Source organism: Piliocolobus tephrosceles, chromosome 16 (genome assembly GCF_002776525.5).
Source record: "Piliocolobus tephrosceles isolate RC106 chromosome 16, ASM277652v3, whole genome shotgun sequence".
NCBI lineage: Eukaryota > Metazoa > Chordata > Mammalia > Primates > Cercopithecidae > Piliocolobus > Piliocolobus tephrosceles.
The window spans coordinates 28,955,165-28,967,318 of NC_045449.1; the positions used below are offsets into that span (position 1 = coordinate 28,955,165).

Sequence of the window (12,154 nt, forward strand, 5' to 3'; positions counted from 1 at the left end):
ATTGTATCACATCCCCCCAAAACATGATAATATTTCACACTAGGAATCTATGGTTTGACCTATGTTATGTAACTCTGAGGACACCCACCAAAATGCTTTCCCACCCCCAGACACTATGCATGGGACCTGAAACATCACCATTAGCCTGCAACTTCTAGTATTTCCCTGTCTCCTCAGTGTCCTACCTTCAAGTTCAAATATTGTTAGAAAGAGTCATGCCTGATTCAGTGATTGACACCTGAATGTGAACATAAGTTAAATCAGTCATCAGAGATCTTGGGTTGCATTAATAGGAGTAGAGCTTGCAGAATTAGAGAGGTGGCAATCACCTCACTTTAGCCAGTGTTCATTGGGGTGCAGCTGAAGTGTCGTATTTAGTATCACATTTAGTGTCCAGAGGAGTGTGACCGGCTGTGAGGTGATTCAGAACTATGGCAACAAACAATTGGAGGAACTGAAGGAAAGAAGATTCAGAGAACACCTACTCACCTCGCCAGCTTTTTGAAGAACTACTACAGTTAAGATGGAGGGGAATTGTTCTCTGTTGCCCAGCAGAACCTGTGGCTGTTTTAGCTCAACTACATCCAGGGAAGATCTTTCTAGTTTTCATGGGCTTTCTGAAAAAGGAATGAGATGTGTGCAGTAGTGAGTCCTGTCACTAAGGTATGCCAGTAGAGATGAGGCAAAGACTTGGCAGGGATATGGCAGAAGGGATTGCAGCTTTCACCAAGGGTCAGAGTTTTCAGCTGTGTGATACCAGATTCCCCAAATTCATCTGAAACACTCATCTGAAACATCCAGGACTCAGGGTAACTTAGCTTATCTGTTCCCCTTTCCCCTAGTACAGCCTAGTGATGGTGGCCAATGGGCAGCTTTGGGCTGTAGCCTGACCTTCTCCCTCTTCTTCCTCCCACTTTGTCCCAGGGTAAAGGCCAAGAAGGGTGTGACCCTTTTAGGTACCAAGTCACGGAGTGGCCAGTGGCATGTGACCTCAGAGCTGCTGACTGGGGCAAAGCACTCAACAGCCACAGTGGATGTGACCTGGGCTCAGGGCACACCCCTGCCCCCCTGGTGAGCCGGAGTTGGTGCATCTACCCACCTCTTTGCAGAGCAGCCATCGGAGAGGGGTGGGGAATCTTTGAAGGAAGAGGCTGGGCTTGGGGAGGGCTGGGGCTTGGCCATTGGGGTCTCTGAGGTCCAGGCCCCTCAGTGGCATCCTGGAGCTGGAGCACCTCAGATGGCTGGAGAAGGCTCACAGGACTCCATCAGGCAGCTCCCGGGGAGGGGTGGGGTCCCCATTGAGGGTTTCTGAGCTCCTGGGCCACTCCCAGCCCTTCATCCTCTGTTCTCCTTCCCTCCCTTCCCCTGGCAGGGAGGGCCAGGGCCCCTTGGAGATCCTGCAGCTGGACTTTGAAATGGAGAACTTCACCAGCCAGTCAGTCAAGCGGAGGATCATGTGGCACATTGACTACCATGGCCACGGCACCCTGCCTGACCTGGAGCGGGCAGTCACTGAGCTGACGGTCATTCAGCGGGATGTGCAAGCCATTCTGCCCCTGGCCATGGTAAGCAGGCAGGTGACCGGCCCAGAACATGCCTGGGTCTATGCATGCATGCACATTTGTGTGACAAGAATGTGAACCACTGAGTGTATGTACAAATTGACATGTGTGTATATGTGAGACTTCCTGCCATGCCCAGGTATGCCTGTGTGAGAAGGGGTGTGCATGTGTGTTATATTTGTGGGGCCATGAGGACAGCAGATGCTCATGGGGGTAGAGGTGGGAGATGTCACCACGGAGGGACCACTGATGGGAAGTTTGCAGGAGGAGGTAGCAATGCAGTTGAGTCTTGGAGGTCACCTGGGAGGGAGGGCTCCCAGAGATGCATGGTGTGTCCTAGGCAGGGCATTACTTGGGCAAAGGGACAGTAGTGAGAATATGAGTAGTTTGTTCAAAAGAACTATAGATTTAGAGCGTCATGGAGTGGTAGGGCTGGAATGATTGTCTGGGGCCAGCCCAGGTCAGCTTGAATGGCCAGGGGCATATGTTGGACATTACTATGTGAGTCCTGAGGAGCCTGGAAGCTGTTTAAGAGGAGATGGCAGGGGCCTGGGGAAGGATTGTTTCCTGGCAGCACAGTGAGGTGGACCCTGAGGTTCCTGCAAAAGCCCAAGTGAGCAGACCATCTGTCAAGAAGTGTGAGGTGGGGTGGTTGCCTGTCCCTGCACACGTGTGCAAGTGTCCCCACTGGAAGGATGTGCATCTGAGGAGTGGGGGCGGAGGGGGGGCGTCCAGGAGCCGGGGCCTTGGCTAGTGTGCCCCAGGACAGAAGAGGACCACAAGCAGAGCCCCCCTCCCTGCTTCTCCTCCCTGCAGGACACAGAGATCATCAATACGGCCATTCTGACTGGCAGGACAGTGGCCATCCCTGTCAAGGTCATTGCCATTGAGGTGAATGGCCTCGTCCTAGACGTCTCTGCCCTGGTGGAATGCGAGTCAGACAATGAAGACATCATCAAGGTGGGCATCCTGGAGGTAGGGGCCCTGGGGAAGAAGCCCTAGGCCTTCAGGAGAGCAGAACCTTAGACCAGAGTCCAGGTGGCTGACTCTTATTTATCCACTAAGACTGAACTCATGCCTCCCTGTGCTGGGACCCCTTCTGTTGCAGCAGCTGCCCCACCCTTTTCTTGCTATAGCACTGGCCTGACTTCATCCCAAGCTTCACCACACCATTCTGAAAGGGTTCATTCCCAAGTCTACTGACTCCCATGGTACTCCGTCTTCCTGCCCCTGGATACTGCTTTGGCCAGTCCTGGAGGGCTTCCTCTAGGAATATGAAACAGACTGTCAGGCCAGAGGGGAGAAGGCAGTGTCAACAACTTGAAATCAATCTAGCAAGACATTATTGAACCTTGGTGTGTGGCAGACACTTGGCAAGGCAACAGGGGGTGGGTGAGGGGGACAACCCCTCAAAGACCTGCTCTGAACCCAGAGTGGGAGTGATCGGATGAAGGCAATGTAGCTCAGGAAGAAGCCTCAAGAAGTATGTGAGTAAGGCCAGGCATGAAGGTTGTGTACTGAGGGCCCCACTCCCGGCACACACGCTCCAGCTCCTCCAGCTCCTAAAGGCTCCACTCAGCCGTGAGCTCCCACCCCACCCCTGAGCTCCTCCCCAGGGATCTGCTCTGGCCCCGGGTCCTCCACAGCCCAGCCCAGATGACACTCATCTGACTCAATGACCCAGTTTGCCACCTCCCCAAGAGGGCTCCAGATTCGCTCCTTCCCCTGGCTTTGAACGGTGGTCAGAAGTGAGTTGGGAAGAGGAGGCAGTAGAGTGGGCAGTGGTGTGAGCAGATGTCCAGCCCTGGTACCTGTGGGGTGGGCCAGCCGCTCACTATGCCACCCTCCAGCAGCCATCAAAATCAGATGATTAGACAACTGAATTCGTTCTTGCTTCTGTAAATAATTCAGCTTGAAGGAGAGCAGGACAGTTGGAATGCAGATGTCCTCCTCCTGGTTGCTTGGGCTCGCTCCTGCTCTCTCTCTCTACGCTTTGCCTTTGGGTCCCTCCAAGTCTAGGGAGCATGGGGCTTACCTCTTCTATCCATGATCCAGGAAGGATGCCTTCCAAGGGAGCCAGAGCAGATGGTCTGGTACCCCCCACTCCACTGCATCACCCCCTTCAGAGAAGCCTCACCAGAAGTCTGTGAGGCTGTCCACTGCTGGCAGACTGGGATGGGAAGAAACAGATCTGCTCCCAAGGGCCCTCACCCAGCACCTTCTCTGCCACCCAGACTCCCCCACCCCAGCTCCAGAGCAGAACCAAGGGGAATTAGAGAAGATGTTAAATGAAATTGGTTACAAATCTCGATGAAATATACTCAGGTCTTATGGAGTCTGTCACATTGTAAGTGGAATTTACAGGTCTGCAGTTGGAATTCTTTGCCTTCCGAGATGGGAAATGAGCATTTCTGGCAGGGCTGCTGTCCCATCCCTCCACGCACCCCTCTGAGATGATGATGGGAGCTGGCAGGATTTGGGATGCCCCAGGAACTCATCTCCATGGATAAGCCATAGTCCCAATGCCCCTGGGTCCTTCCAGAGCCTTCAGGGCATCATCAACCCACCAGCTGAATGATAGACCTGCCCCCAAACTCAAGACCGTGTACCCATGGACGTGTGCCAGCATGAGACCTAGATGCATGTACACACAGCATCCGTTCTGGGCTGCCAGGTGTGTGCGTGGGCATATTTAACACACAGAGCCATCTGCGTTTGCCCTAAAGTACTGGCAGTGACACCTCTGTGAGTGGGCACAGGTATCCACCAAGATGTACTCAGCAGGCCTGTGGTTTCCATCCAGGGAACCTCTAGGAATGCAAGTCGGTATCCAGGTGGGCAGGCATTTACCACAGCCACATCCGTTGGTGGCAGCCATCCACCCATCTATGCTTGGGGTTCTCCGGTCCTGAGTTTTCCTCTCCCATTCCCTCATCTCCACACCTGGTTAAGCAGCCCCCCTCACCGGAAATTAACTACCTGCCCATTCTCCTGGGGCAACCATGCCAGAGAGGCTGTGGAGGACATGATGGGGATGAGGGCAGGCTCCTCATCCCCATCCCCTCCACCTCAATGTCCTCCCTGCCCAGTTAAGTGCCCATGTCATTTTCTGCACCATAGAGGACTCTACCTGCCAGACCCCTGGCTCCAGAGCCCCGCCAGTCCTGCTGGGGGAGGGGAGCCAGGCCTGAGAGGCCCTCACCCTGGAGCCTCCTCCAAAGTGTGGCTCTGGCAGATCGGGAACAGCACCTGAAAAGCATTTGCATGTTGGCTCATTACTAAGGAACAAAAGCCTTCCCCAGTGGGCACCAAGAGGTGATCTCGAGAAAGAGCAAAAGCAGTGATGGAAGCCGGGACTCCCAGAGGAATAAATGCCTCCTTCCACTGGCCCCCTCTCCTTCAGCATCCTAGGACTTTCCCTCCAGCCCTGCTTGTCAGACTGATGTTCCCTGCATTGCCTCACAGGAAGACCTGTATAGCAAGATGTGCCAACTGTTCCTCCCTTCCCCCAGGTATCCAGCAGCTGCGACTACGTGTTTGTGAGCGGAAAAGAGTCTCGAGGGTCCATGAACGCCAGGGTCACCTTCCGCTACGACGTTCTCAATGCCCCCCTGGAAATGACAGTCTGGGTCCCCAAGCTGCCTTTGCACATTGAGCTCTCAGATGCCCGCCTCAGCCAAGTGAAGGGCTGGAGGGTACCCATCCTCCCCGACCGGAGGTACAGCCCCTCTTCTACGGCAGATACTTGAGATACTCATGGGTGGATACAACCTCGGCCAACAGTCTGACCTGCATATGGGTATAAGGCCCTTGGTATACATAGTCTGTCGGTTGGTTGTGCAGTGAACAAACTTTCATTGACCAGCTACTGTGAGCTAGGCACTGGCAAGTGTTTGAAAGATGGGGTGAGTGTGGCCAGTGCCTGACCCTGCCAGTCTCTCAGTCCAGCAAGGGAGGAAGGCTTGTGCATGCCACAGAACATGGTGATGGGTGGGAAGCCCTGTGTGCAGGGAATCAAGTGGCACAAGGAGAGGACTGCTTCTTCCTCCAGGAGAAGTCAAGGCAGGCTTCCTGGAAGAGACAACTCTTGAGCTAAGTCTTAAAGAATGAACTGAAAGGAGTTGGCTGGGGAGACAGGTTAAGAGACTGCCTGTAGTCAGGCAGACAAAATGGAGCAGACACACCTGTACACGTGTGCCCCAGCCTGGGCACACCAAGGACACACTAGTGAGTGCATGAGTGCAGGCACACTGTGACTCATACCCAGGCTCCCTTGGGGGCTTGTAAGCTCAGGCACCTGGGTGCCCATATGTGGGGCATATACATGTGTACTCATCGCATTCCAATCACCCACTCAGAGCTGCTGGAGAGAAAAGCCCAGCAGGGAAGAGAAGAGAGGAAAGTGACAGGCAGCTAAGAGCAGGAGGTGGGCGGGGCTGGAGAGAGAAGCAGGTGGTGAGAGAAACAGGCAGCCAAGTGAGAACTGGGCTGAGTTCAACTCAGAGAGATTTGGAAGAGCAATGTGGCATAGACAAGTGCCTCTCAAACTTTAATGTGTACATGAATCACCTGGTGATCGGAGTAAAATGCAGATTCTGACTGGGCAGGTCTGGGGTAAAGCCTGTAATTCTGCATTTCTCACCAGCTCCTGGGTGATAGCGATACTGCTTTGAGTAGCAGTGGACTCTGGAGCCAGACAGCCTGGTTTAAGTCCTGCCTCTGCTATTTACTAGCTGTGTAAACTTGGGCTACTTATGTAACTGCTCTGTGCCTCCATCTCCATATCTGTAAAATGAGCACAATAACACCTGCCTCATAAGATTTTTGTGAGGAATAAATTAATTAACCCAGGTGAAAGAACTTTCTGTGTAAATGAATATTCTAGTTGCTTGATCCCCCAGTACACCAACAAAGCACTAGCTACAGAGAGAAACACTTGACTTTATCACCAAAGCACACCTTCCTGACAGTAAACCTCTCAATTTTAGCATTTTTTTTTTTTTTGCAATGTGCACAGGCTGAGAATTTCCCAAATCATCAAGTCCAGGTTCCCTTTTGCTTAACAGTTCATCAATGTGTCTCTCTCCTCTCACATTTGACTAAAAGCAGCAAAAGGAAACCAGGCCACAATTTCCACACCTTGCTTGGAAATCTTCTCAGTTAAATGTCCGAGTTCATCACCTACAGGTTCTGCTTAGTTTCCTCACAACCGCAGAACACAATTCAGCTAAGATTTCTGGCATTCTATAAAAAGGATCACATTTGCTCCAGGTTAGAGCTTAAAACAGTGCCAGGCACAAACTTAGTACTGAAGAAGAGGCAGCAGTTGCTGTTAGGATTTGACACCAGCTATTCTCAGCCTTGGCTTAAGCCAAGAGGAGGCAGATAGGAACAGGAGGTAAGGTCAAGAAGGTACTTTTCTAGGAGAGAAAAGACTGGGACTCCTGGCTCCAAACTTAGAGATGAAAGGCATGAGCCAGAGAGGAGGCTTGCTTTTGCAGAGCTTCTGGGAAGCTGGGAGGACCCAACAGGGCAAGGGTGAGGGGTGTGAACTGTGCAGGTCAGAGTCCAGGTGAGAAGCCTTCAGCATGGCATGTCCCCACCCCAGGTCAGTCCGGGAAAGCGAGGACGAGGACGAGGAAGAGGAGGAGCGGCGGCAGAGTGCAAGCCGGGGCTGCACCCTGCAGTACCAGCATGCCACCCTGCAGGTCTTCACCCAGTTCCACACGACATCATCCGAGGGCACCGACCAGGTGGTCACCATGCTAGGCCCGGACTGGCTGGTGGAGGTCACTGACCTAGTCAGTGACTTCATGCGGGTGGGTGACCCCCGAGTGGCACACATGGTGGACAGCAGCACACTGGCAGGGCTGGAGCCAGGCACCACCCCCTTTAAGGTAGGTATGGGCTCTGTCCCAGCACAAAGGGGCAGTGTTGGGAGCCTTATTTACCTGTGGGTGCAGAACTCAGATTTTCCCAAGCCCAACTGGCCCCCAGAACACTCTTTCCTGCCTGCCCCTTGTCTGAAATTCCAAGGTCAAGCTCTCTTAACTTCATCCTGGTAAAAGTTCTCACTCCAAGCTGTACCAACCTTTATCAATCCTCAGTGTGGGTGATTCAAGCAGACCCCTCCCTGAGAGCAGAGGGGTAGCAGGTGAGAGTCAGCCAGCCTAGAGTCCAGGAAGGTGCGTTTGGTGATCTAGGAACTCAACTTTGACCTTTCCTGACTTGTTTCTACCCTGACAATTGGGTGTCTGGATAGAAATCATCTACCTAAGACACTATTGTGACCTGTAGGCTAGAATCTGCCTGCAGACATATCTTCTTCGTAAAACAATTGATCCAACGTGTTTTCAATTAGGAGATTTCTCATTTAAAAAATACATATAGATTTTTGGTTTCACAAAAAATGAATCTGGCAACAATCAGCTGAAGCCGGTATTGGTGCCTCCTATACATGAGAATGAGTTCCCTCATTTCCCATGGTCCTCACCACTCCCTTCTGTCTCCCTGACACTGAGGTTGCACATCAATTACTACTTATCACTATGTGGGGGTTGTTGTTTTCCTTAGAATTGGCCCACCTCTCTCATTTGTGTTCTTGTCTGACTCCTATGAGCCCCCAACACTCTCAAGACCTCTGGACACTGGTTCCTGGTTGCAGACCTGAGCCAGAGCTGCGAAGTCCTGCCTCCCAGCCTGCCTCACCCTTCAGGTCCCTCTTGCAGCAGTGCTGGGATTTCTCCCTAGCTGGTGATCTTGGGCAGGGGGGTTGTGCTTTCCTAGCTCTCTCCCATCCCGGTCCCGCTCTGCCTCAGGTGGTGTCTCCGCTGACGGAGGCTGTGCTCGGGGAGACGCTGCTGACAGTGACGGAGGAGAAGGTCAGCATCACACAGCTTCAGGCCCAGGTGGTGGCCAGCCTGGCCCTCTCCCTGCGGCCCAGCCCTGGGAGCAGCCACACCATCCTAGCCACCACAGCTGCCCAGCAGACCCTGAGCTTCCTCAAGCAGGTAACTGGCTGCTTGGCCCACCAGCCAGGGATTTGGTGGTACGGAAGGAGGACCTGGGGGCTCTGCTTTGCCCTAGCACCAAGAGTCCCCAAATTACGGCTTTAGGAAACGGAGGATCTCTGCCCTCCATGCCTTGCACATCTGCCCACCCCATGGCCACAACATCTACATGGGAGGTCAGAGCAAGGTCTCACTACCTGAGATTTCCCTCAGAGGGTCTCCCTCCTGGATTCACAGAGGGCTGTCACCTCCACATCACCCCCAGGAAGTACCCTCACTTATCTCTGGAGCCCCAAGTATACACCATAGGCATAGCCACAGGACAAAAGTGGAAAGGTGACAGGTGGGAGTCCTGGGGAGTGAGGAGGTGACAGGTGTGAGTCCTGGGGAATGAGGAGGTGAGCATCAAGTGCTGAGCCCAGAATCAGGACACAGGGGTCCTCTGTCCCTAACTCACTCCATCACCCCAAGCCAATCACTTCTCTCTGAAGCCTGCTTCCTCATCTGGAGCAAGGGCAATTCTCAGAAGGTTTTAGCCAACAGGCAGAAGTGAGGAGTGGGTGTGTATTCTCAACAGCTTGTTGTCCGATGGGGGTAAGCCCGAGGTCAGGCGTGGAGATACGGAGCTATTCCAGTAGCAGAAGGGACTTGAATTAGACCCAAGGCAAAACTTACCTTCGGCTCATCCAGGGCAGAGGGGTGAAGTGGACAAGGGCATCCTCAGAGCAGTATGAGGCCTGGATGCCATGGTCTGGGATTTACCCTCCCCACACCCTGTAAGGGGGACTCTCACTTGAGCAATAGTTCTTAGTGCCCGCCACAGGCCAGGCACAGTTCCAGTGCTGAGAATACAGCAGGGAGCCAGAGACCTGTGGTCCCCGCCCCTACAGAGCCCAGGATCTAGCAGGAAGCCAGCTAAACAAGCTCTTTGACTCCTGACCCCTCCTTCTCCTCCTCCTCCAGGAAGCCCTACTGAGCCTCTGGCTCTCCTACAGTGATGGCACCACAGCCCCACTCTCCCTCTACAGTCCCCGAGACTACGGACTGCTAGTGAGCAGCCTGGATGAGCGTGTGGCCACTGTGACCCAGGATCGGGCCTTCCCTCTGGTAGTGGCTGAGGCCGAGGGAGCAGGGGAGCTGCTCCGCGCAGAGCTAACCATCGCTGAGAGCTGCCAGAAAACCAGACGCAAGAGTGTGCTGGCCACGACCCCTGTGGGCCTGCGGGTGCACTTTGGGAGGGATGAGGAGGACCCCACTTATGACTACCCGGGCCCCAGCCAACCAGGGCCTGGCGGGGGCGAGGACGAGGCCCGGGGAGCTGGCCCGCCAGGCTCTGCGCTACCCGCACCGGAGGCCCCAGGCCCGGGCACCGCCAGCCCCGTCGTGCCACCCACAGAAGACTTCCTCCCGCTGCCCACCGGCTTCCTGCAGATGCCACGGGGTCTGACCGACCTGGAGATTGGCATGTACGCGCTGCTGGGCGTCTTCTGCCTCGCCATCCTCGTCTTCCTCATCAACTGCATCGTTTTCGTGCTGCGCTACCGGCACAAGCGCATCCCGCCCGAGGGCCAGACCAGCATGGACCACTCTCACCACTGGGTGTTCCTGGGCAACGGGCAGCCGCTGCGAGTGCAAGGGGAGCTCTCGCCGCCGGCAGGCAACCCGCTGGAAACCGTGCCCGCCTGCTGCCACGGCGACCACCACAGCAGCGGCAGCTCTCAGACCAGCGTCCAGAGCCAGGTGCACGGCCGGGGCGACGGCTCCTCGGGCGGCTCAGCCCGGGACCAAGCCGAGGACCCCGCCAGCTCGCCCACCTCCAAGCGCAAGCGCGTCAAGTTCACCACCTTCACCACGCTGCCGTCAGAGGAGCTGGCCTATGACTCGGTGCCCGCCGGCGAAGAGGACGAGGAGGAGGAAGAGGACCTGGGTTGGGGCTGCCCCGATGTGGCGGGCACCACGCGGCCCACTGCAGCCCCGGACCTGCACAATTACATGCGCAGAATCAAAGAGATTGCATAGAGGCGCCAACCGGAGTAGCAGGGACTCCCTCATCGGGGTCAGCTCGGGGTAGGACACAGCCGGGACCCCCGGTTCACACGGACTCTGGGCGGCTGAATTGATTTTGTACTCCCTGCCCCTGCAGCTTGGCTCGGTGCGGGTCGGGCAGCCTCGGTGTCTGGGCCTTCCCTAGCCTCACACCGTTATCCTCTTCTGCCCCCTGCAGGTAGAGGGCTCTTCCTCCAGTGGCTCGCAAGGAGGAAAGCAACCCCAGCCTCTGTTCTACCCTTTCCAAATCTCCTCCCATCTTAAGCAACTCCCTGCCCCAAGAGTGAGGCAACGAGGTCCAGCTTGGGGTCAGGTGGGCCCACGCTGTGTCCTGGCCCCGCCTCCCGTCCCCGCCCCCCACCGTCGTCCCCCTGTGCTGGGGGTTCTGTGGGGGTCTTGTGTCACAGGCTGCACAAAGACTTTCCTCAAACTAATATTCAGGGATTTCTGTCCTGCAGGGTTGGGAGGTGGAGGCTGCCTGCCCTGCCAAGGATCTTGCTGTGGATGACATATCTGGGGGCTAGGGGAACAGCTGTAGCATCTGCTGGCATTCACGTGCCTCCCAGGACCTGGGAGCTGACTCTACAGAGAGGTCTGGTGCCAAGCCAGGCACCTCCCTGAGTTCTCAGGACTCCCACCCCTGCCCCAAGGCTTTGGGCAGGGACCTAAAGGGGAAAGAGTCCTGGATCCATCTCTAGCCAAATCACACCCCAGAGCCAGAGGCCTGGGGACCTCCTTGCCTTCCCCTTCCCCCACAGCAAGGTCAACACTACTACGCCTTAGCCACCCCTCACCCTGCTGACCGCGCCTTCCCTCTGCAGCATAGGGCAGGCAGCCACCTATCCCCCACAAGACAGAACCCAGGAGGGGAGTAGAGGGCACCGGGGAATGCTGTGAGGGACTTTAGGGTGGGCAAACGCAGAAGGGAGCCAGTGTCGCCCCTACCCCATCCCACAGCCATTTTTCTCTCGGGTTCTACCCACCACTGTGTCGGATTTTTCTTAAATAAATGGAAGTGGTCAGGCTGGAGGTGGGGGCAGCAGCTCCCATGAACAAACAGTACATGGTGGCTGGCTCTGTATCTTCCTTGTGTGCATGGGCAAACACACACACACACACACAAAGAAGTCCACACATGCGCGCGCACACACTTGCACACTGTGGGCACACTACATGACATGAGACCAAAACTCGGCTAGACTAGGCTCTGGTCCTGCTCTTCCTCCCCCGACATGCAGCTCCCTTAAGACCCTCTGGTATTTTGGGATGTCCAGGTCCAGGGATGAAGAATCCGCTGACCCACAAATGTGCCCTTATAAAGAGGTGCCTCCTCTAAGGCTTTGTCCTGATTGGCTCAGGGGAGGGAAGGGCAGGCCTCGGAACTGCAGAGAAAGATCTTCTGGGGGGCACAGAAAAATAAGGAGAGAGGTGAGAGGGTTGGTGTGCCCACCTGAGTTACTCCAGCTTCCTTCACTGCCCACCTCTGAGGTGGCCCTCCCTGTAACCACCTCTCCTCCCTTCTCTCCCCCTTGGGGT

General features: G+C 55.2%; 1 protein-coding gene across 2 annotated transcripts in view; it reads left to right on the forward strand.

Annotated features, from left to right (window-relative positions):
* Positions 1–11,680, forward strand: part of TMEM132E (transmembrane protein 132E) — a 59,450-nt gene extending 47,770 nt beyond the window's left edge. For both annotated transcript variants that reach the window (XM_023192887.3, XM_023192888.2), the window contains 7 exons: positions 925–1,071; positions 1,373–1,565; positions 2,379–2,522; positions 5,075–5,280; positions 7,171–7,459; positions 8,381–8,572; positions 9,536–11,680. In XM_023192887.3, coding sequence (XP_023048655.2) covers positions 925–1,071; positions 1,373–1,565; positions 2,379–2,522; positions 5,075–5,280; positions 7,171–7,459; positions 8,381–8,572; positions 9,536–10,591 — 2,227 coding nt within the window. In that variant the 3' untranslated portion in view covers positions 10,592–11,680. The remainder of the gene's footprint in view (positions 1–924; positions 1,072–1,372; positions 1,566–2,378; positions 2,523–5,074; positions 5,281–7,170; positions 7,460–8,380; positions 8,573–9,535) is intronic.
* The last annotated feature ends 474 nt before the right edge of the window (positions 11,681–12,154 follow it).